A 24,622-nucleotide genomic window follows, 5' to 3' on the forward strand; every position below is an offset into this window, starting at 1 on the left:
TCTCTGGATTCAAAGAAAAGGACATATTTGTTCTCTCTGGCCAGAGTGGAGAAGAGAATCAGGTGACTTCCTCCCCGTCATCTCACAGCCAGACCCCTGTGAGTACCTCAGAGCCGCCCGCGGCGGTGGACGCTTCGGATTGCTGTTACCACGACAGGACGCAAATGCTCTCTCTGTATCGGAAACCTGGCCCCTGCGCAAAGAATCCGTTTCCTTCCCCCCCGAAATCGAGGGAGGAAAAAACAGAGGGGAATCCGAGCGTGGAGATTTCCACTATCCGCGTGAGGGAGGCGGTTCAGAAATACGAGCGGGCGGGGTCCTTTTCGGCTTCTCTCAAAGAGAAGCTCCAATGCGTGGCGGCAGGAGAGAGAAAAGGACGGACCGTGCTGAAAAAACCCAGCTTGCCGCACTCGCCCTGCCCCATGAGGCAGCAAGAGAAAGACAGTGAATGTGACGACGGGGAGCCACGTCGTCAAGATGAGGCCGAGGGCGAAGAGCAAAAGGCGTCATGGAAAAGAAAGGTTTCAGGAATCAAAGTCCAGAACGCAAGTGTAGCTTTTGTCTCAAAAGGCGCGCCGGAAAGGCCCCTCCCACAGTTTTCGCTGTTTCTGCGACAGCCCATCGCGGAAGCCCGACAGGACAGCAATGCGAGGGAACACCGAGACATGGAAATAGCCGAAGGGGATAGGAGAGGCGAATGCGCGGAAGGAATGCGGGACCAAGATGGGGAACCAGGCAGAGACAAAGGGAAGGGACACGGAAAGGAACAGGCACAGAAGGAAATCGTGGAGGAAAGGAGGGGGCGACGGAGCGAATGCGAGCTCCAGGAAGAGGGACAGCGATCGAGTGAAGGAGAGAGAGAGGAAAAAGGACGGAGGACGTGGCTGACGCCTTCCCCTCCAGGCGCCGCAGCGTGTGAAAGAGACACAGAGATGTCTGCGCTCGATGACCTTTCCCCGTTGATCGCTTTGGTAGTGCGAAGCACTGCCGTTGAGGCTGGCGAGGGTGACGACGGGGGGGAAGCGTTTGCATCAGAACACGCAGAAGAAAAGGAGACAGAGAATCTTGAGATCGATCACGAGGAGCGAGATGACGGGCGGGAACTGCGAGAAGCAGTTGAGGAAGGAGGGAAGAGCGAGGGAGGGCTTAGAGGAGACAGAGAGGATCGAGAAGAGCCGGAGAAGAACCTAGGGGAGCAGCAAGACACATCGGACCAAAAAAAAACTGGAGCAGTCGATGAACAGAAGGTCAGCAGCAAGGCACGTGTAGGTGCGAAGGAGGAAGACGTCGATGCAGAATCGTCGGGCCGAGGCGGAAAAGCGAGCGAACCGGTGTGTTTGCCAGATCAAAGCCAATGCCCTCCGAAACCCGAGCCGGGGTCTTGGCTCGGTCCCGGCTCCGTTTCCTCAGCTTCCTTGTCGCCCGTCGCATCCTCGTCTCCGTCTGAGGCTTCGGCTGTCGTTTCTGCCTTGTGTGCTTCTGGAGCCAGCGTTGCATCTCCAGCCTCGTCCGTTTCTTCCGCTTCGGCCTTTCTCCAAGTGTTTTCTGCGACAGTTTCGTCGCTTCCGTCGTCTCCCGATTCGCCTATTTCTGTGTGGTCTCCCGCTTTCGACGGAGATGTTGAAAGCGGACTGGAGGCTCAGCTTCCGGGGTCTCCGGCTTCTCCACGCTCCTTTTGCGCTCTCGCCATCCGGACCGAAGTCGATCTCCGTGACCCTCCATCGCATCGGTTCTGCTTTCTGCGGCCTTCGCTGTTGCACAAGAGGACAAACGCGAAGGGGAGAGGGAGCAAGAGAACGAAGCGGAGGTTTGTGAGGAAAGCTGCAGATAGCATGAGGACTCAAGGTGGAAAACACGACGCAGCTGCCTCCACTAAGCCCGCAAACGCCGGGAGTGAGTGGCGAGACTCTGACGCGTCAGGCGGCCGAGCTTCTTTCCCCACTCTTGGACAGGAACATTCCGGAGGTGCGCCGGACTCCACGAGGGAACCGAGCGACCAGGCGCGCCTTCCTGCCTGTGCTTCACAGCCTGAGGCGTCGCCCCGTGCTACGCCTGCTTCCTCGTCGCCTCTGTTTGCGCCCTCCTCTGTCTCCTCTTCCGTTCCGTGGCCTGGCTGCGTCCGCACTGTCCTCCCTTCGCGTCCTCGCCGACCGAGCCGAGACGGACTGGCGGCCTCGCCCCGGCTGCCGCTCTTCGTCAGCGTGGCGTCATCTGCAACTTCGATGGACGTGAGCGCGCCTCGGCGGTCTCTGTCTAGCTCAGACGCAAGGCCTGCGACGGATGCGGCGGCGCAGGAAGCTCGAGGCGAACCGGTGGAATCGGACGAAGTCGCGTGTGGAGGAACGCACCCTGCTGACGTCGCTGGAGCACGGCTGGGAAGACGCCGCGACGTGGGAGAGACTCCGCGGTGGGCAGAAGACGCAGGCTGTCCAGAGCAGCGGGCGGCAAGGCCAGAGGGGGAGAGCGAGGAGGCGAAAGATGACGATGGAAGAGACGGGCACGACCGGGGCAAATGGCCGCACGGACGGGGGGGAGCCTTCGCTGATGAAGAGAGTCAACACCAACAGGCACCGGGGGCTCCACGAACTGCGACATTCAGGGAAGCAGCCGAGCTGTCGTTGGCGTCTCGGTGCATGGATAAGGAAAAATCCCTTGAGGCTTCGGCTGTTTCTTCATCCCTGTGTGCTTCTGCCGCTTTGTCGGATTCTTCGTCCTTGTCGGATTCTCCGTCCTTCTGTGCTTCTGCCGCTCTGTCGGATTCTCCGTCCTTGTCGGATTCTCCGTCCTTGTCGGATTCGTCCGCTGAGTTTTCGTCTTTTTCATCGCGCCCAGGTGCGGCTGTAGCTCTAGACCGAGGGGGGACCGGAACTGGCGAGGAAGAGATGAGGCGCGCAGTCCCTGGATCAACTGGAACCTCGGAGGGAGAGGAGAGACGAGCGCCAGGACGGAGAGAGGAGCGGATAGCAGGCGAGAGTGGGAAGCCGAGGAAGAAAGTCCCAGCAAGCCGGGAGCAACGAGAAGAGAAAGGGAGGCAGGGCCCCCGCGAAGAGAGCCGAGAAAGCGTCGCGAATCGAGGAGTTGTCCACGAACGGGAACGAGAAGAAGCGAACGTAGGCAAGGGAGCGAGTCGAGAGGCCGGTGGAGCAGGAGACAACGAAGACGACTGCGGAGGGCCGCAGATAGAGGAGTCACGTCGTGAGAGAGCGCGCAGCGAGTCAGATGCGAGGCTTCAGGGGACGTGCGGAAACGACATGTTGGGCCGTGTCTCCCGATCTTCCTCGCCGGCCCTGGCCGCGCGTAGCGGCAGCCCAGCCCGCCCTCTGGCTGTGTCTTCGCCGTATCTCTCTCCGAGTTACCGACAAGCTTCGGATTCACAAGTCGTGGTGGAACTCTCGGACCAGGAAGGAGACACCCTCCACCCTGCGGCGGCTCTCCGGGCTTCTCCCTCGCCTCTCGTGTCTTCGCTCTTGCCCGCGTCATGCGCAGCTTCCTGGGCCCCGTCCTTTTTCGTGGAGTTCGAGGAAGACGGCAGCGAGAGTCGTCTGACTACCAACGTCGGCGTCGTTTGCTCTTGCGCCGACGAGCGAGAAACCGGGGACGCGTTCCCCATCCCCGCTACACCTGCGGCGTCAGTCGAGCCTCTCGGCGACCGCGAAGGCGCGAATGTCTCTGCTTGGGCGGCCACGGAGAGGCAGGGGCTCGGGGGAGCGCGACGCGTTTCGAGCCCGGAAGGCGGACGAGAAACCCCGGCGAAAGCACGGGAGAACCAGGCTCCAGCGATCCTCCTGACGGACGAGGAAGACGCATCCTACGGAGGGGAAACTCGCCTACATCCGCGGCGACCGTCGCGGTTGCGCGTCGAAGACGACAGGGTGGAAGCGGAGGAGCAGAGCGGATCTGAGGTTTGGGGAGACGAGCGGGCAAGTCGAATCGCGAGGCCTCAAGAAGGCGACGGCGAGACAGGAGCCGGAACCGATTCGAGGCTTACGAGACAGGAGGAAAGGGTTCCTCGATTTCGAGGGGGACAGGACCAGCTTCGTGCTCCGGCAGCGGCAACTGCGACTGCCTCACTCTGTCGGTCGGAAGCACCCGGCGGAAGGCGTCAGGATAATGTCGCCGTCGGTGCCCCGGCGCAAACGCGCTTTCTGTGCAGCCCTGCGGTTGCTGCGTCGCCTGAGGACCATTCGAGTTCCGGTTCTTCGCCGTTTGCCTCCGGTGGACGCCAAGCTCGGCTCCGTCGGGGCGGAACGGCGGCGCGCGCGAAGGCGACAGAGGCGGCTGGAGAGGGCGAGAGAGACAGGGAGAGACAGGAGAAGGCAATCCTGGGACACCGAGCAGGCCGGCCTTCTGGTCGCAGCGCGTCTTTTGCCGTTCTGTCACAGGTCGGCGGGCGTGCTAGCGGCGATGTCGCATGGAGATCGACGTGCGAAGATATTTCGGGGAGAGGTGAGATGGCAGAGGCGAGAAGCACAGGCCAAGGAAGGTGGAAGGAACCCGGAGAACGAGCGGGAACTCTGCACAGAGAAAAGCGGCACCCCGGCGCGGAGAAGTTGCGTCGGCCTGTAGGAGGTTCGAGGACGAGGCATGCAAGAGGGGGCCTTGAGGCCGCGGGGTGGGAACACGAGGGTGGAGACACAGCGGACGGCCGGAAACGCGAGGCGGACAAAGTGCATCGGCTTGACAGAGAGAAAGGGCTGTATCGTAGCATTTCTGACGAAGAGGAACAGTCTCACGACTTTGACGAAGACGCGGGTGAGGAAGTCTCGACGCGTGCGGTGGCTGCCTGGCGCCTCCCCGAGTGTCTCAAGACCGTCCCTGGTCGCGTGCCTTCGAGCCCCTCTTCTGCTTCGGGTGTCCCCCTACGGGAGGTTTCGCCCTCGGCTTCGTCTCTCTCGTCACACTCTCGCTCTGGCGCGGTCGCCCCGCAGCGACGGCATTCCTTGGCGCTGCCGCTGCCTCCGACCGCCCCGGGCTTCTCGGCGCGGGCCTCCGGAGCCGCAGAGATCGTCTGGAGGTGCACGACCGCGACTGAGGCAGGGACGCGCGAGAGCCGGTCGCCTGCGAGCACTCGGGTGGCGCCTCCGGACGCGCAGGCTTCGCCTTCTTCCCAGGCGGACAGGCGTCTCTCTTTGCCGTCTCCGTGTGGGGCTTGGCCCGGGGCGTTTCCGCACTGGAGGGCCGGCGGGGAGGCGTGCGAGAGAGAAGGATGCCTGGACCAGAAGGCGAAGCAGTCGAGCGTGTTGCCGGCGAAGCCGTCGGAGGCTTTCCCTGATTCGCGCACATCGCCCGCTATGCGACTCCACGCTCGTCCTGTCTCATGCGCGCGGGGGGCCCGCGGGCCGCCGAGTCGACAGGCTGAGGCTGCGGCTGAGATCGCACAAGGGTCGGCGTTTGTCGCGGGATCGAACGCGGCACGAGAGGAAAGAAGGGGGGGGCCGGGAGGAGAGAGGGACGACTGCAAGGGAGCGGAAAAGCCGCTTAGACAACTCGAAAAAAGCGAGGCGCGCAAAGGAGGCGAGCGAGAGCGGAGGCAGAAACAGGGAGGAGCGAGACGGCCCCCGCCGTCTCGGGTTCAAGAGCAGACGGAGGCCGGTGCGGAGTGGCAAACGCGCGGCAAGGTCTCGGTGGGGGCGGCGGCAGGCGGGGAGGAGAGACGAGGCGACGAGAAGGTGGGTGAAACGCGAAGCTCGCCGCGGAGATCGACTCCGTACGGTGTACGCGCTCTACCGTCCGCCCCGTCGAGACAGCGGATAGAGAGAGAAAAGACATCTACTCGGCTCTTTCCCAAGCGGCGACAGGAGCGGCCTCACGTGAAAGCAGGTTTTCCCGCGGGAGAGCGACAGGCGCGGGGGTTGCGGTCCGTTTTGTCTATAACGGTGGAGACCGACGAGGAGGACGAAGTGGACATGAGACGGAGAGACGAGCACCGAGCCAGCAGAGACCCAGATCGGTCTAGCCTCCGGCGCTTGCTTCAGGGTTCACGGCTCCGAATTGAAACAGATGAGTCGTCCGAGGAAGAACGACGCGCACCTCGTCGGGCTTTTCGCGCGCCCGTGTCGCACAGTCGCTTTCCTTTGAGTTCTTCCGCCTCTTCGCAGTCCTCCTCTTCTTTTCGTGCTTCGTCGGAGTCTGTTTCGCCTCGGCCGCGAAGCAGACAGAACGCCAAGAGGGCGGGAGACCGCGCCGCGCGACGAGGAGGCCATGCGGACTTAAGCTCCGACGGGAGTGTCGTCGAGGACTTGCAGTTGCTGACAAGTCTCCAGAGGGGAGGCGAGACGAAGCGAGACAGGAATCCGCACGCAGTGGCGAGTGGAGAAGAGACGGAAGCCGGAACCTTGGGAGGAGTCGCGCGAGGAGGCGACGGAAAGACCAGAAAAGGAGCAGGAGGCACTCGAGTCGCTTTGCGAATTGAGACTGACGGAGAGGAAGACAGAGAGCACGCGACGGAGATGACGCAGCTCGGGCGGAAAAAGTTCAGCGAGAATTCCAGTCTTCTCTCGTCGCGTCCGGCCAGGAATGTCTCTGAGGAAAGGGAGACGTCACCACGACGTGCGGGAAGCCTCGCGGTAACGAAAGGGACAGATCAAACGTCGCGGGAGAAGCTTGAGGAGCCGATGGTAGCAAGAACACCCACTGCTGGCGAGGAACCGAAAGCGAACCTGCAAGCCAGCAAGCGAGAGAAAATCAGTGGGAAGGCCGGATTTGGAGTCGCGAATTTGCCGGGAGCAGCCGACCAAACAGCCGAGCACGAAGAACCCAAGGAACATCCACGCGGTGGAATATTGCATTCGTATGCATGTAAGCTGTCCCCTTTCGATCTTGAGTGAACTGCGTTGAACTTTCTCTCAGCGCCTCTCCTGGTTGCCTCAGCGTTGACCGTCTCTGCCTCTCGTCTCAGTGCCTCTCTCTCTGTCTCCACTTTCGGATTCGCCTCCCTTGTCTCTCGACGCGAGCGTCTGTCCTGGCGGGTCTAGGCGTGTGCTGTCTCTCGTCTTTCCTCATCTGCCCTCGCTTATTGGCGGGCATCTTTCTTTTTTCTTCCACGTTTATGCTCGCCAAGTGGTTTTCTTCTCTCATCTCTCGCCTGGGCGCGTCGCGTGCGCCCCGGTCCGCGATGGAGGGTGTGCGTTCATTCCGCCGTGTTGTCGTGGCTGTCTTCTGGTTTTCTCTTGCAGCGGACAAAGGGTATGCGAGACAAGGCTACGCCCAGTCGTCTGCGCTCTCCCGGAGAGCCAGCAGCCAAGACGCCGGGGAGAGAAGCCGAGACGACAGCAAGGACCGGCTGCTTCGCGGACGCGACAGAGCGGGAGGAAGCGAGGCCGACGGAGGGGCCAGGGACATCGTTGCCGGGTAAGAGAGGAAAAAAAAGACAGGCGCTTTGAATCTTTCTCCTTGGGACAGCGGCGGGTCTTGGATCCCGCGTTCCCTCGGAACGGCGTCGCTGTTTCGACTGTAGCCCTTGGCCGAATCGCTGTTTTTTTCATCCGGCCGTTTTGTGGCCCCTCGACGGGCCTCCGAGGAAGGGGAAGCGACAGTCCTATCTTGGTTGGTGTCCCTTCTTAAGCGAGGCCATCGCATGCAAAGGAAGACATGAGACGGGAACAAAGCGTTGCGTCCTCTGCTTCGCACCGACCAGCGGGTGTCCACAGCACGAAAGCAAGAACGGCTAGACCGTCCCCTTCACTTTTGGTTCGTCGTCACAACTTTCCTCCGTCTCCCTACTTCCTTGTGGAGAGCCCTGTTCCCCCTCGTGGCTGCCGCTTTCCCTCGACCGTTCCAGTTCAGTCCCTGCGTCCTCGTTTCTCCGGTCCTTGTCTCTAGGTTGAAGACGGACGCGGTCTGGCGAGCATCGCACTGGTGGCGAGCGGCTCTCGACTCGTTCTTCACGGTGTCTCTGCTCAGCAGCTACGAGCTCGTCGGCACCCGCGGGGCTGCAGGCGTTTTGCGGGGCGAATTGCCGGTAGGCACTCTGAACGGGCCTTTGCGAGACAGGATTCCAGACTGTGAACAGAAGAGACGAGGAAAAGCGCGAAACGCGAGACGCCGCTGGAACCGTGTCTTTCGCGCCTGACCTCTACATATCGGGGCCCGGCCTAGGCACGCGTGTGTGCATACCCATGGATACTTGCATGCAATATAACCGAGACTGGCGTGAGCACGCACAGGTACATATGTGCAAGTGCATCTGTACCTATATGCGTATATATATATATATATATATATATGCATTTGCAGGTAAAAGTATGTGTCCGCAGCAGTGACGTGTGTGGCGAGGAATGGGGGGGGGGGGGGGCGAAGGGATGAGCTGTATGCTGGCGTCTACTTGGGATCCCGGTGGAGAAAGCAGCGATGTCGTGCGTGCACTTTTGTGTTTTGGGAAAAACGGCCGTGACGAAACCGGTCAGAGAGATAGGGCATGCGAAGCTAAACCTGGATACAGAGAAGAGTGCGTGAGCAGCAGCACACGCTGTCTGAGGGCTGTGACCGGGGGGTGAGAGGGACGAAGAGATTGAAGGGAAGGTGCACGCGTCATGAAAAAGAGCTTGCCAGGGATGCCTTAAATAGCCGTAGAACCAGCGTTTTTGCCCCGTGTGGAAGGGCCGTTGTTCGGGGCCATCTCTGGAAAGAGGCGCGTGAATCTCGTCGCAGATTGCGTGGCCGTCTCGATGCCTCAATATGTACAGATTTCAGAACGGTCATCCTCGTTTGTGGGCAGCCCTGAGTCTCTCGTGAGAAACCACACGCTGCATTCGAAAGGGAAACGGCTCAACGAGACGACGGCGTGGCGACTCCGGACTGTGTCTTTTGCAGGGGCCGAATTCCGTTTCTCTCCTGAGCAGCAACTGGCATGACCGCCTCCAGTGGAGCTTCCGCCAAGTCGTGAAGGAGTCTCAAAGGGTCGGCCTCGAGGCCCGGGAAAAGTGGGCCGATCAAGAACTGCTCCTTTGCAAGTGAGGAGAATCGGGCAACCCCAGCGTGTGCTTCTAATCAAGACCAACCTGGGTGTCGCCTACATGCATTTCTAAATCCCTAGCTGCATATGCACGTAAAACTCTCCATTTTTTACTTGTGTAATTCATTTTGCTTCGGCACACGTCCAAGTATACATGGCCCTGCCAAGCAGGCGGATCTGCATACCTCTTGTACCTCTGGTTGTTCTGTCGCGTGTACCTGTTCCTGTATTCGCACAGATACGTCTTTTCTTTATCGATGCACATGCATGCGTGTATGCCCGTGACTGGCCGTCTGCTGGGTTTGCGTCGACGCGTTTTTGTAGCCCTCCGACGCGGCAGCGCGTCCTGGATTCGGTCCGGGTGTCTCCGCGAGATGGCGTCGGTTTGCTTCCGTGCGGGTTTCGCTCCAGAGAAATCGGATACTTTACAGCGGCGGCGCGCGCGGCGGCAGTCGTGCTCTCGCACACGTACCCTGCGGGAGATTTCGACGCCGCCTCGAACCAGGAATTTTTAGCTTCTGAGGGAGACGAGAGACGCGGCGCGAAGCGAAAGAGCACCGTGGATCAGGCGAAGCCCGGTGTCGCAGGGTGCTTCGTCGAGGTCACACCGCAGAACCTGCCGGTCGTCTGGAGAGTCTACAGACCCAAATTTGAGGACGGTAAGCGCATGCGTGAGAGGCGCCAGACACACACACACACACACACACGCGTCACACGGATTCTGACCCCCAGCGCGCGCCCACAGTCCCCGTTCTTTTTCTGTCTTGTCTGGGAACCAGACAAGCTGTTTGTTTTCGACAGCCTGGTCTTGACTGTCGTCCACGGCTCACGCCGCCACGGAATATCCACGCGTTCGGCTCGGAAGGTCTACGCGAACGATTACAAAGGGCGACAGGCTGCAGCCAGCGTCATCTACCAGATGAACTTGACAGCGGATCTCACCTGCGACGCGGAAGCCGAGGAATTCCTCATGTCCGACGTGCACCGGCGGCATCTGCAGTTTGCCAGAAAAACGCAGAATCTCGACGTTTCCCGAACCGACTACGCGCTCCCTGTTTGCACCCTCGTCGACTACGCGGGCCAGCGGATCATGGTGGAGCCGCTCATGCCCATCGAGTAGGCTGCGCGCGCGCGCGTACAGCGGAAGGCGACAGAAAGCGAGAAGAGATGAAATGAAGGAAACGGGGACGACCTTGGGGAAGACGGACGCAGAAACACACAGAATACTCTCTGGGATATCCCTATATCTGTACTGTTTCTCGGAGGGGCCTGTATTCGTTCGACAGAAAAAAGCGTCTACGGACCCATATATATATATATATATATGTATATATATATATATATATATGTATATGTATATATGTACACCGTCCTGCCACAGACCAGGTGTCTACTCGAATATAAATGTAGATATGTTCGAGGTCGACTGTGTGTAGTGTCTGTTCCTTCGTAACTGGCGTTACTCCGTACGTGTTGAGGTACGTAGACCAGCCTCCGAGTTCTGGGCCTACCCTTTCCCGTGTACGAAAACGTACATTGAAGCAGAATTCCGTTCAGATCTGTTTCTCGACAGATGTCAACGCGGCTGTGTTTTGCATGGGAGTATGTCCTGGCGCCTCTTCCACAGTACGCTTTCTGGGGCTTCCTTCCGCCGACCCTTGCCGTTTGCGTCTTGCACACACGTTCCGTCTACAGAACGAATTCGCGAGTTTTTTGTTCTGCCTCTGTTCCCGTCCTCCCGTCTAGCCCCGAGCCGGTCAGCGTCGAGAAGGAGTTGCTGGAGCGTCTAAAGAAAGAACTACCCTTCTATGTGCAGCAGTGCAAAGCCCGCGGATCGGAGTATCTCGCCCTCGACGCAGTCGACAAAATCGACCGAATCGTGGACCGAAAGTTCCGGTTCATCTCCAAGATGCTGAACCTGTTCGAATGCCCCTTCCCCTTTGGCCACTCCGACTTCGACTCCAAGTACCGCATGCCCCGCACCCACCTGTGGAGGTCGAGAGTTGATCAGTTGTGCGTCCTGAGAAACCTCCAGGAGTTCCTCCCCCCCGCCGTCACCAAGGGAAAAGTTCACCCGGTAAAACCCCGAAGCAAGATGCAGCGGGTGCCGGGAAGGAAATGGGGAACCGCCTTCCCGGTGTAGGGGTCTCTAGGAAACAAATGACGAAACGTTGAGAAAAACCATGATGACATTCCAAACAACATGTGTTTGCACGGTGTAGCCAATCGCCCATGCCCGAGGCGCATTTATATATATATATATATATATATGTATATGTATATATTTATGTATGTATATATTTATGTATATATATATATATATTTATGTATGTATATATATGTATATATATATATATATATATATATGCGTGCGTGTGTGTGTGCGTTTGGAAATGTGTTGGTTGGTGTTTGTCTTCGGTTTCGTTGTAGGTCTTTGTTTGATGATAGAGAGAGCACATACGGGCGACGGTGCTTGCGGGAGGATCCACGGGTGCATGGTCTCGTTTTTTGTGCACCGAAGTCTTCGGCTCGACCTTGGCGCTCTGCAAGGACGCGTCCAAAGTGTTTTGGGCTCGCTGTGTGTTTATTGCGTGTGAGAAAAGAACGTGCACGCGGTTTGCTGTGTTTCCCAGACGCGCAGAATGCGCGAGCGATTCGTGCGACAAATCTTCGACATTCCTCTGCCGAACACGGCGGCGGCTCCCTGGACAGCAAAAACGGGTGAGGCGAGCCAAAAGAGGAGGTCGCGGGGTGAACGAAAAACGGCCTGTTCACCTCTCTGTCTCTCTGTGTCGTCGCTGACTGCCGACGAAAAAGGCGCAGGGACCGGATTCGTGGTGCCCAGCGAATCCCCTTCGTTCCCCGCACTCTCTGGCTTGACTCGGAGGGAAGCGGACTCAAACCCCCAAATGTGCCCACAGACACCAGCAAGAGGAGGCTGGTGTATTCAAGGTGAGGACGCGACGTAACGCCGTTTCGGACACTGCGGGTGGTTCCTCTGTTCAGAGAACACGGTCTCGAAATTCATGCGCGCCAAGAAGCCTGGCAGTGGCGTGGAGCTGCTCGAAGTTGCCCACGACGCACTCGTCGAATGCGTCGAGGACGATCTTGTACCAACCATCGAAGCGCTGCACGTGAACTTCCTCGACAGTTCGGATGTCTCGCACGCTCTCCATGAACAGGGCGTCAACATGAAGTGAGAGCCACGCGGCGTAATCCTTTGCATAGTTCCACAAACCTCTAGACAGCAAGCTCTCGCCAACAGGCATTCATGCATACACATATGCACATATCTGTGCACTTTTACCTATGCAAATATATACATGTTCATACGTTACCCGGAGTGGGTAGATGGACCGATGCACCACACACACACACACACACACACACTGATAGACACGCACGTACATATGAGACATCTACGGTCTTTGAGGAAGAATTCGATGCATAGGCGGGTTACTGGTGCAGGGGAACAAGTGGGAACCTATAGTGCTACACACATGCCTAGACATATACATACATGCATACATTTATATATATATATATATATATATTTCTGGAGAGACAGAACCCGTAGGTTGATCTCAGTGTTTGTGCGCTTTTGAACTTGCTCTCTCGTGCTTTAGGTCGCTCGGTCTCATGTACAGTCGATTCGCGGGGAGTGTGTTCCGAGACGCGGTCCTGCGGGAAATGTTGGCGAGGGCAGCGAAGCATCTCTTCCTCAAGCAGATGGAACTTCTTGTGCGGAAGAAAACCTACAGAAGAGTTATTTGGGGAGAGCTCCTTCAGAGGTAAGACCTCTACGCGTTTGCCTTCTTAGGTGTATCTACACGGACGGTGAGATTCGTGCGAACCCTGTTTTCGGTGTATACGCGTTTTTGTACTTTTAGACGCTAACTACTCGCGTGAACTCTGGGCAACCCGGGAGGTCCCTTCTACGATGTTAAGGTGTCGTTATACCCAGTGCTCATTCCTTCAAACACACACGACTATGTGCATAAATATATACGTATATATATATATATATATATATATATATTAGCCTGCGTGGGTGCACACATTTGGTTGCAAATACCCTTATCGTTTGCAGTGTTTTCGGAGGATCTTTTCCGTTCGCAGCACCATCGTCGCTCTCTTCAACATCGTTTTGGGGACCGCCGAAGAAACGCGCAGCTTCTGGCAGGGACAACTCCTCCCTGAGGTTGCTGAAGTGTAAGACTCTTTCGCTTTTCGAGAGGAAATGGCCGCAGAAAGAGCGCGTGAAAAGTTTCTCGTGCACGTACAGTGTTGTGCATAGTACACCTATACATGCTGTTATCGAGATGCAAGCTTCTTGGTTATTCCGATCCTCGTACAGACAGCTACCCGACGCATAAGCTCTGTTCACGAGATGTGTGTACTCTCGCTATATATATATATATATATATATATTTATGCATTTGTGAAAGAGTGCACATATATCTGTACATTCGTCTGTGGAGTGAGAATGGAGTCGCTCCTTCGTCGCTGCTGAATAGAACGGTTCCGCTACACAGAGTGAATGGAAACATGCATTCCATGTTTCTGCTATGGTTGCGGGAAAGCACACGTTCGTCGGGAGATGTGGCGTTATGTAGGGAGCGGAGGAAACCAAACTTTGCATCCACCTACCAGTACATCGGGTGGTGCGTGTGTGTGTGTGTGAACACCGCTCGTGTTTAGAACGTTCTCGATAAGTGGGAAAGGCGAGTCGTGCAGAAACATCCGTATAGCCACTGGCACCCGTTTCGGCGACGAGTCGCCTGCCGATGCTGACGGCGCTGTGGATTTCCGATGTTGTGGCACAAATGCGTAACCGCCGTCTTGTCTTTTTTCCAGATTCGGCGTCGACTTGGTCGGCACTGTGACCCCTCGAAGCGTTTGTCTTCCTTCTCTCTTCAAGGCCATGGAATTCCACCTGGGTAGGCGCGATTTGAAGGCGCGTGAATGCTCGACTTTCCCGTTCTCAAGAGCTTTTCGTTTTACCGCGTGGTTGTCATTGGCTAGGAATTTGTGCTTGGGGTTAGACAAGGTCGCGAATCCGCCTCGGTATTTGTTCCTAACACTGGCGTGTAGGTCTATTTGCATCACATATATATATATATATATACATATATTTTGAATATGCACTCATATATATGTATATGTATATATATACACATGCCCGTAACTACAAATATTCACGTTTATATAACCTGTGTATGTGTCCGCCAAAAAAGCATAAAATAGTCCTTGCGTTTGAAGCGGAGAACGCGGTTTCTGCATTGTGTATCTTCAGGGGTGAAGTTCGAGGCGACTGTTTTTCAAAAGACGCACGCAGGGGAGAACGCGTCTCTGGTGCTCCAGTTGCCGTTCACGACGGCGGACCTGTCGCACTTTACGTCGTGTCAGGACATTTCCCTTTTTCCGCATGTTGACTTCATTCGCAACGTCGTAACAAACAATGCGCGTTCCTTTCCGACCGACGCGGCCCGGTCAGCCGACGCGAGCAGATTTCCGAGTTCCGCTGAGGGCCCGAGGCTCGGAACCTCCTCCCCGCTGCAGCAAGCGCCGGCACCGGAGAGAAATCAAGCAAGGAGCCTCCTCGACGCGTCCGTTTCCTCTCTCTTCGGCCCCGGGGACGACGGTCACGCCGAGCAGGACGGGGAAGGATGGGGGAACTCGCGGGAGGCTGATGTGGGTGCGGTCTGTGAGAGACCGGAGACAGTCGGGGAGGAGAAACGCGCGATGCACAACAGCATAGCGTCTCTTCGCATCTTTCGGGGGTTTTTCCCGCAAGTGAAATCCATCGTTCCGGCCTCCCTGGGCATTATTCGCACCGCGCTGGAACAGGCTGAACGCTTCCCCTCCACGGGGGACATCTCGATCGACGTCAAGATCGATCAAATGAAAGCAGGTAACGAATCACTTTCGGTCGTGTCTATATGAAATGGGTGCGGCGTCGACTACTGGCTAGGAACCCCGTCGCGTGCCGTTCCTGTATATGCGTCATGGCTCCAACGGTGTGCCAGGGAGGAGCTGCGAGGGCCTCGGTTGCCTGTTTTCTACGCACCCAGGCTGTTTTCTTCTGGGTTTTTCCGTTCGACATTAGTTGTCATGGCTCTGTTCCGCTTCGACAATTTTTGGCCCGCCACACAATGAAGCCACGGTGGATCCCAGGAGGCGAAAACGCGGAGTTCGAGCGCATGCAGCCGCACAGCGACAGCCCCCTGCGACCAGTGCGAAAGACGGGGGGGATGCGTTCCGAGATCAGTCGATATCTGTTTACAGATTTGAACGGTTTCATTCACGCGTTGGAACGGGAGCAAGTTGACCGTGACGCCGTCTCGTGTGATATCTTTGGTGTGTTGCCTCGCGGCGTCTTTTCTCTCCATCTATGGGTCTTTCAGGCCTAACTGTCGCGAGTCGCCTCCCAATGGTGTACGGAACAGCCGGCATGGCCTCCCACGGCCTAGACGGGGCGATCCGGGCTTCAATCCTTGGTAGGCCATTCGGCGTTTCTCCCCGTTTCTCCAGACATCTCGGAAAAGACACGGATTCGCCACTGTTGTCGTTTTCCTTCTCTTCACTCACACACGTACATCCGCGTGGCTCTCAGTGCACCAAATGGAGAGTGTCTTCCGTGCGCCGGGAGCTCGTGTCGATCAGGAGGCGGTCGTAAACGCCGGTCGTTTCTCTCCTGCAGATCCACCCACAGAGCATGCAAAACCGGAGAGGGGGGGAGAGGCACACGGACTGGTTGATCGGCAGCGGTGGATAGTTCCACATGTGAATGTGCAAACTTGCATGTAAATATATATATATATATATATGTATATGTGTGTATATCTGTGTAGCGTTGATTTGTGAGTTCGTCGTGGAGTGTCTTGTGTGGCCTCTCAGTTCTGTCGTTCCGCGGGTGGAGTGTCCTGTGCACTGTTTGCGTCACGCGCGCCTGATTCGTTTTTGCGCTCCCTTCTGCTAGCGAGTCTGCCTGCTCGCCTGGAAAACTGGATTCGTTTTTCTCTCTTCAAATCTCTTTCAGGTGTCGCCTACCCGTGTCATCCTCATTGTATCATGTCGCTGAAGCGGTCGCCGACCCTAACCACGGAGGCGGCGCATGAGTGGGAACGAATGGACCTGAGACAAAGAAGGGACCGGGACACGCTCGAACAGCGAACAGAGAAGCACATGCGGAAAGGGTGTCTGAAGAAATTTGGGCACTCTGAGAGATGCCTCATCTTTGAAGCCTTTCGAATGAGTCTCGCACTCTTTCTGACGCTGCATACGATGGTTGGTAAGAGCCCCGGGAAAATCTGGTATTCAACGACATGTGAAGCGGGATTCGTAGGAATAGGAAAACGACCGTTTCCTGGGTAGTATATACGACGAGCTGGACTGACGAGATCTTGTCTTTATTCACCGGATCTGTTTCTGGCGCCACAAACCTGGATACACCTTCATTGAGCATGCACGGAGCTCGTGCTCCAGCGACGCAGCGTCTGGTGTGTGTGTGTGTGCATTTCCGTAGGAATGGAGCTACCGTTGTGTGTGTTTGTGTCTTGTCTGGATATATATATATATATATATATTTGCGTGAACACATCCGTTCATGTCTCTTTTTGTAACTGTGTATCTTTTCCGGTTTTGTGGTTTCCCCTTTTTCGGTTTTTTGGACAGCCAGCGACATTGTGACCATCGGGAAAATCGTGACGCAGCTCGCGTACGTCCTTCTTCAGCACGGCAACATCACGCAGGCGAATGCTGCTGCGGTGTACATCCACTCTAGAATGCCCGATATTGGCTTTCTCCATGGAGACGCGAGGCTTATTCAACTTCAGTGCCAAGCGAAAACAGGTGGGCACAGGGGTGAAAAGCGGCGAGATGGGCTTTCCCGGTCCAGTCCCTTTTCTGAACACTCAGTCTTTGTTCGTTTCTATGGGGATACGCATCCGTGTGTGCAGGGTGAACGTGCCTGTGCAAGATCGAACGCGTACAAAGTGAACTCCACGTGTTTGCGTCGCGCATAGTTTAAATTCCGACCTCGGCATTCGCCGCAGCCCGACGAGTCGGGCTCCTGCGTGCATGATCGTGCCGCGACTCGTGCGTGCGTGAAGTGGGAGATCGAGGTCGTCTCCCCGTTTTGAGAAGCGGTGGTCGTCTGAAGCGCGTCGCGTGTCCGTTTCTTCGCGGTGTGTGCAGAGAAACTTTACGGTATGGTGCAAACGTACAAGGAGCTCGTTCCCGATTTCCTCTTCCTCGAAGGCCCCCTCTCGCTTCGGCTGATGCTCATGGAGCTCCTCCTCGCCGCCGTTGCTTTTCAGCACAAGCAATACGCTGCGGCGATTCCTCCTGGCCTCAAGGTGTACCACTCTTCTGCGCTGGTGCGTTCTTCCCTGGAAAAAAACATCTCGTGAACGTCTTGGCTTTCCGCCCGATCTCTCCGCTGCTTTCGGTTCCCCGCCTCGCTCTCTGCTTGAGAATGTCTGGATATCTAGCCCTTTCCACAGCCCCTGTTTCGCGCGTACCATCAGGCAGCGGCATGTCCACGGCCATGGGCGCGCTTCGAGCTGTCTTGCGGATGCAACGCCTGTCACGTTTTTTGCCTGCTGCACGCAGCCCACGTGCATGCACTCCGTTAGTGGAGTAGGCGTGCGTACAGGCCTATCTCGCTGTCTGCCCAATGCAGTTCATTCTTTTGCGTCACTTCTGGGCATGTGTCTTTTGTTCCGCGTGGGGGGGATCTCCGTTTGTCTTCATTCGGTCATGTCGGTGGTTCCCCGGCGCTGTCGTGCCCGCCGTGTCTTCTTCAGACTGTGAATCCAAATGGATGTCACTGGACAGGCGTCGCGGCTCTGCGCCTCATCGGTAAGCCGGGGCTCCTTGATTATTATAGGTAGTGCTATTCCACAAGCGACTTACATCTTATATGGTAGACTAGCTACGATCTTCTATCTTACTACCGGATTGCTGCTATGCTTACACTAAACAACAGTGTTAATGACTACAGCTTCCAAGCGGTCGAGCACTAGTTTCCCTGCTCCGTTCGCAAGGGAGGCAAAGCGGGGCATGAAGGAGATGGCGGGGAGACACTGTGGGAGGAAGAAAGGGGAACGGCGAAGCCACGGTCGAGACGCAGAGGCACGCGAGGCCGAGGGACAGCGAGAATAACGACGGGGGAAAGAGAAACATCGCGGGATGACAAGGAAGAGACTGGCGCAGAGCGAAAGAACGGGAGGGTAAGAAAAGGGCTGATATGGTCCCAGAAGGGCGCGGTTGCACTTTGTTCCCTGTCGCGCGTGGGGAAGCGAGTTCCGGCGTTTTGCTCCCCCTGAAGCCTTGTGCGTCGGCGGAGTTAACGGTATGTGTGCAGGGAAGAGCCTGATGGAGCTTCAGCGTTTCTCGGAGGCGATCATGGTTTTGGAGGACGCAGTTCGTGGAGGCCGGAAGGACCCGTCGCTGCCATTCTTCGTCACGTGCATGAACCGCTACTGGCTCGCCGTGGCCCTGTCAAAGTAGGAGCTTTAGCGACGACGCTCTCTCGCGTCCCCCTCGTTCAATTCACGCGTGTTTGCCTGAGGGCGACAGAATAGGGAAGCGAACGTAAACATCCACACGCAGCGGAGGGATCGCTGAAACCGGGATACAGAGAGACAGAGGAGGCTATGGGAAGAGAGAGCGGTTCAGCGGATCGCGAGACGTGTGGCTCTTGTCTCTCTGGTGCAGAGTCGGCAGATTCCATGACGCCAGGAAGGAGGCCGCTGGCGCCTTGGCCGTCCTCGAGGAGCGCCTCGGAGAAAACCACCCTGCCACGCTCTCTGCCCTCTTCCTTGTTGGTAGGGACGAAGATAGAACAGGACTGCGAGATGTGAAAAGGCGGGCAAACTGAACGTTAGCACGGCCACGTGCGGGGCACATGGACGCCACCAGAGGCTGCCGGGGCCATCGGCGTCGATCTGCACATGGTCCGCGCATTTTGAGGACAGGAATGTTGCCCACATACCTACCACACACGTCTGCAGCCTGTCTCGCTCCGCCGGAGCACGCCGCTGCGTACATGTGTGTGGAACTGAGGAGACGCGGTCACCCGGGGATGTGTGTCTCGCCGCGGGCGTATCATGTCTGCCCCACAGCCGCATATCTGCGTGCACGAATGCAGATAGGTCACGGCGGATGCGTCTCCCGTCGGTGTCTGGCGTCGAGCGATATCAATCGGTCTCGCTGATCTGTTGAAGTGCCGTAGCGAGTTCGTCATGCTTCGAGAAAGAGATGGCTGTCGAGTCTTGCGTGAAAAAACTCCTGAGTCCGTGGCGTATCGAACTCCCCTCGCGCCCCAGTCTGTCGATGCAGCCGTTGTGTCTAGTACTGCGCTCCGCATCGACAGGGTCAGCGTGGACTTGAAGACGCGTGGAGGCTGTTGTCGTGCCGCTGAACTGCATGCGGTCCCCGCTGTTTCCCTCACGCAGTCAAGTCGATCTCGGTGCTGAGTGTGTGTGGCCTCGCTGAGATCGTGGAGAGCGCCCCGCCACATGTGTGTGTGGTTCCCGCACGTTGGCGTGTCTTTCTCTTCTCTCCTCAGCGGAACTGGACCAAACCATCGGCTGCGAGAACATTGTGGCGCCGCCCCTGAAACTCATGGACGGGGAAGACACTTTGCTGCGCGAGTTCGGGAAAGCAGCCTCCGTGGACGTCGGGGAACTGATGCTCTACCGGCCAATCGGGCCGGCAGACCTCGAGATTGTTGAGACGGTCGCGCGTGATCGATGCCGCGGGAAGTCCAGACAGGTAACGTCTGCGCGTGTTAAGACGTTCCAAGGTCAAAGTCTATTAGAGAGAGATAGACGGGCAGTGTAGGTAAAAACAGGTATGGCGAGATGTCACCGCTTGCGTGGTCCTGCCAGCCGGGCGGCTTCTCCGGGCGTTTGACCGTTTCCCGTTGAGTCATGCGTCCCCGTCTGTCGGTTGGTCTGTTTCCTTTCTGGCAGAACGCCGTCAAGAACTTCACGACTCTCTTTAGGCGACTCCTCAGTGGAGAAAAGTATTTGGTTGTCACGCAGGCGCTGTACCAGGACAGTCGAGCTCAGGGGACTCGGCGGCTCCTCGCTGCAGTCAAGCACACCCTGATGGTGAAGATGTGTGATCTTTCTCTCCCTCTTCAAAGGGTAAGCGCGTGCACGCGCAGCAACTCGGTTCCTTTGCCTGCTCGCATATCGCTCGCCGTAGAACGAGAGCAAGACAAAAGCGTGCACAGCAGGAGGTTCGTTTTCCTGGAAGGATGCTCCTTGGTCAATCCACATGCTCAGACGTGCGTGATGGATCCTACACTTTGTTTTCTCGGAGGGGCAGTGTGTCGAGTGTCGAGAAGGGTTCTCGGGTCGGAGAGGATACACAGCACCCGTATTTTTCGTCCGTGACGAGCGAGTTGCGAGTCGGTGGCATCCAGAGACAGTGCGCCGCGCTAACCGGTGTGAGGCCAGCACGAGCGTCAGAGGCGGCTACTCTTTTCGGTGGTCTCATCGGGTGCTCGGAAAAGGTTTCGTCTGTTCTCAGGCCCTCGCGTATCGCCTGTACGTCCTCTGCGTGAGCCAGAGCGGCACCGGCTTTCTCAAGAAACTGGCGGCGATGGATCGAGAGAGTCTCCTGAAGGACGAAGACGAGAGGGACCGAAAGCAAGTGGCGAGTCGCGACGACGAGTCGAGCCTCGTTCCCGGGAAGCGCGCCGGGAAAAGAAGAAAAAACGCAAATGAAAGGGATCGGTCGGTGTATCTGGACGACTGTTTTATGTTCCACCGAGCATCCTCCAAGTACGGAACGCGGATTGTTCCCGACACCGAAATCCTCTCGACGTCAGTAAAAGCCGATCCCAGCAGCCTCCCGAGTCGGTAAGACCGCTTTTCACGCAGCGTTTCTACGAAGGTTTCAAGGGAAAAGATTGGCGTTCCGTCAAAACTGCGCTCACGGATCGAGTGTCTCTTGCCGCCGGGACTTGAGCAGACACACACACATGCAAGGCTTTGAAAAACACGCAGCCAAGTCAGCAATATATATATATATATATATATATCGTTTCATGTAGACGTAGATGTCCAGATCAATGTCGATGTCTCCGTAGGCATGTTTATATCCATATATATATATATATATATCTACTTAGATGTAACTTTTTTTGTTTAGAGCGTATGCATGTGCACGTGCCCCGACAGGGAGCAGTTTGTGAAGGTCGTCGTGCTCCTCTGTGCAGGGATCACACGTGGGGCCAACGCTGCTGAGGCGTGAACAAATCTGGGGGTTGCGGTCCGTTTTTTGTCAGGGAACACGGGAATCTGATGATGACGCTGCTGGTTTTTTCACGGCCGTCAGCTGACTTCTCAGACATGCTTGAAGAATGCATCGAGGACTGCCGCAAACAACCGGGGCTCCTCCCTGCGGTCTGGTAAGTCTCCCGTCCTAGACGGATCGGCATACATTCGTGCGTGCCCTTGTATGCCGGCATGCGTGCATAGGCATCCAGATGCATGAAAAGCGAGTTATATATATATATATATATATATATATATACATGTGAACTGGCATGTATTGAAGTATGTGCGGAGCACAGGCAGCTTATGGTCGGCACAGAGAAGAAATATCGACACATAAAACGGAAGGTAGATACAGACCTAAGCAGACTCGTAGATAGCTAGGGAGGCAAAGGAATCAGTGTAGTATTGGTGTCTTGTTTTCTTTCTCTTCCAGGTTCGATCGGATGATCAGGCGAATCGTTGAAGAAAATGGAACCCCAGACGACCTGTTTTTTTTCATCTCCATGCTCCGGGCGTTCTTTAGCCCCATCCAAAAGCGCATTTTCCTTTTTTTCTTGCATGAGGAGTATGCAAGGACAGATCTCGATCCGAGTCTGTTTCATTCTCACGCAGCCCGGAGGGAGCTCTATATTGATAGTAAGCAAAACTCAGAAGACAAAGCATATAGCTCATGTTTTTCCTCATGAGTATGTGTAAGAAAGGGGTGAAAGACAGGAACGGATGTATACCACAGAACGACGACGGGACGGAGAGGGGTTGCGAAGGAAGTGTCCATCCCTGTGTTCTTTCACTACTTCGGCAACAGACAGAGAAAGGCGTGTCTAGGAGCGCATACGTGTATATGCATGTGTATAGTTAGTTCTGCACAGTCTTGCGCAGTGCTATGTAGAGAAACATGCACACTCCTGATTTTTGCAAACAGAATAAAAGAGTGAATGGCCTGTCGATGGCATTCGACGCACTTTCCAAGTATCTTTGCGACCGGTAATATAGAGACGAAGCGGCGGTAAGTTTATATATTCGTGGGTGACGCTTCCCAACGAGCAAAAACTCGTTATTGAATGCCACTTTTTTTCCGAACGTCGTTTTTATGTTCGATGTGCAGCTGTACGAAAGCTGATTCAAGTTCGCATGAACAATGCACGGTTCCGAGAGTATCATAGGCTGAAGAGGCTTCAGGAAAGAAACAAGAAGGATCTGAAGAGGAGAAAACAGAAAAAACACGGTACTCTGACTGCCTTCGATGTTACCGAACCTGACTTGACTCATCTCGGTAAGAGAGACAAAACAAGACAGAGCTATGGTGTAGCGATTCACATTCAAAAGTAGATATTTGTGGAGCTGGTGTGTAAAGATGAATGTACACGTACATTTGCGTACGTGTACATTCATCTTTCTCTGAGATAGCTCAAAGCGTTACACAGAACGCCGAATGACAGTAGACGCAGAGATGGACAGTACATGGATGTGTGCATTGTGAAAGAGACTGTCGGGAATATCTATATTTATATGAATTTACATGTAAAACCGTCTACGAACTGCATTGAATGCAGTTTTTTCTGGAGTTTTCCCATCTTTTCTTCGTGTTTGTAAGAGGGCCTCTCCAGCATTGAACACGGCTTTCGATTCCTGCCGTCAAATCAATGTCTGTTTTCTCAGGTTACCTCGAATACAACATTGAAACAGCGGAACCTTCCGACGTCGACGAATTCCTTGACGACTCAACAGACCTCATCAACAGCTGTGTATGGAATGGTACGCCCATGACAGAGAGATGCCGAGACCTGTCTTTTGTGACGCCGGATATCGAAGCGGCTGTCCGTTACTCTTCATGCGTGCACTTTTCGGGTTATTAATCTTGGTGTTTAGTTGTGCGCGACCAACAGCTTATTGCTATCTCAAAGGGGGGGGGGGGGCAATCATGATGCAGTATCACATACCTGTGTGTATATATGTGGAAACGCGAACACAGCGTACAAGTATGCATACCATCGAGGGTAGTTTTGTTCTTGTGGAAAAGGGGATTCAGAGAAGAAATGCTTTCATTCAGTGCATTTACAGTTGGACAGGTAAGTGTTTGTGTGGCGTTCTCCCGCGTTACGGAAACTCGACGCGTGCATTCCGTTTTCTCATCTTTCGGGGTTCCGCCCTTGCATCGCGTGTGTCTTCCGCTTTGTCGCGCTTTTGCCTGTGTTTTCCTCGTCGGCATGTCTGCTGTGCAACTTTTTTTGCGCGTCCTTCGCCTTCCGTTTCAGGCATCTCGCTTCAGAATTTGAACGTTCGTTTAACCGAGCAACTGATCTACCAAGACGCCCTAGAGAAAGAGTACACGTCCAAGGCGAATGTTCCCGGTCTGTCCACCGCGAAAAGCAAGGACCACGAAGGCACGAATGTGACCGAGCCGAGAATCGTCGACGCCGACCGGCGGCTTCTCGGAAAAGGCTGGATTTCTGGGCGTACTTCCACGCGGACGATGGGCCGTGCTGCGGAGATTTCCCTTCAGAAGTTTGGCGGCCAGGCGGGTCTGGTGGCCCAGTCTCTGTCGTCTGCCTGTTTAGCTTACAACTTGGATAAAATCGAGGGCCTCCCTGTGTCGCAAGAAGAGGACGACCTCGCAAGGCGGCTAGCGGTGGAGGCTGGATTCCTAGCCTAAAGCGGCTGTTTCCCCGTCAAACACTCTACCTCCCACAAGAAACGCGGGGGGTTCTGAACACACGTCAGGTTTTACGGTGTACGCCTTTTTCGAAATATATCCATGTGTTTTCCCGGTGACTAAGTGCGTGTACACGTCACGCGCGAGTCTGCGACCTTCATTAACCCGCGCTCTCGTTACCCTGGTTTTCGTGTTCCGCGTTCCTTCGCTATTTAACCGTAAGCAGCCCCACATGCACCGTATGGCATACAGGCTCGCGACGCTGAGTAGGCGCGCCTATCGGTGTGGTGGCATGTCGTCCATCTCGCGACGAAGAAAGAGTCGCGTAGAGGTCTGAATTTCCCGAGATGCGCACCTTCTCTTGCCGGCTGGCTGCTCGTCCGCCGGCCACAACCAATGCACTGGCGAAAGGCGTTTGGCGGAGAGCGCCCGTGTGTGGCGCGAGGCAAAGAGAAAGCCTCATCTCTTCATAGCTTCCCTGTTCCGTCCAAGGAACAAAGAAACGGAGAGACAGAAATGTCGGAAATCCCCTGATTTTCCTCCGACTCAAATCTAGCACTCGGTTTCTTCATTAGTGGACCTTTTACCGCACAGCAAGGGAACGGAAATACCATTTTACTCGTGCAGGAACACAGAGCCATAGGCCGATACCGGCATTGAAAACGGCCTTCCTGTCGGTCCACAAAGAACCCACATTTTTAGGCCGGCGTGAAAAGG

At 55.8% G+C, this 24,622-nt stretch overlaps 1 protein-coding gene across 1 annotated transcript; it reads left to right on the top strand.

The window, feature by feature from the left end:
- Positions 1-422: 422 nt before the first annotated feature.
- NCLIV_016590 (conserved hypothetical protein) lies at positions 423-23,905 on the top strand (the record flags this gene model as incomplete). The annotated part of the gene is made up of 28 exons (XM_003881851.1): positions 423-6,798; positions 7,176-7,350; positions 7,822-7,960; positions 8,863-8,951; positions 9,365-9,612; positions 9,733-10,069; positions 10,700-11,030; positions 11,587-11,674; positions 11,960-12,149; positions 12,580-12,744; positions 13,073-13,165; positions 13,811-13,893; positions 14,250-14,867; positions 15,361-15,453; positions 15,996-16,247; positions 16,631-16,807; positions 17,153-17,334; positions 17,764-17,818; positions 18,324-18,465; positions 18,677-18,786; positions 19,530-19,735; positions 19,936-20,112; positions 20,501-20,832; positions 21,261-21,383; positions 21,686-21,888; positions 22,358-22,525; positions 22,912-23,007; positions 23,508-23,905. 28 exons carry the CDS (start codon positions 423-425, stop codon positions 23,903-23,905), a joined length of 11,646 nt encoding a protein of 3,881 aa, XP_003881900.1.
- Positions 23,906-24,622: the final 717 nt, after the last annotated feature.

This window comes from Neospora caninum, chromosome VI, assembly GCF_000208865.1.
Source record: "Neospora caninum Liverpool complete genome, chromosome VI".
NCBI classification, from domain to species: Eukaryota; Apicomplexa; class Conoidasida; order Eucoccidiorida; family Sarcocystidae; genus Neospora; species Neospora caninum.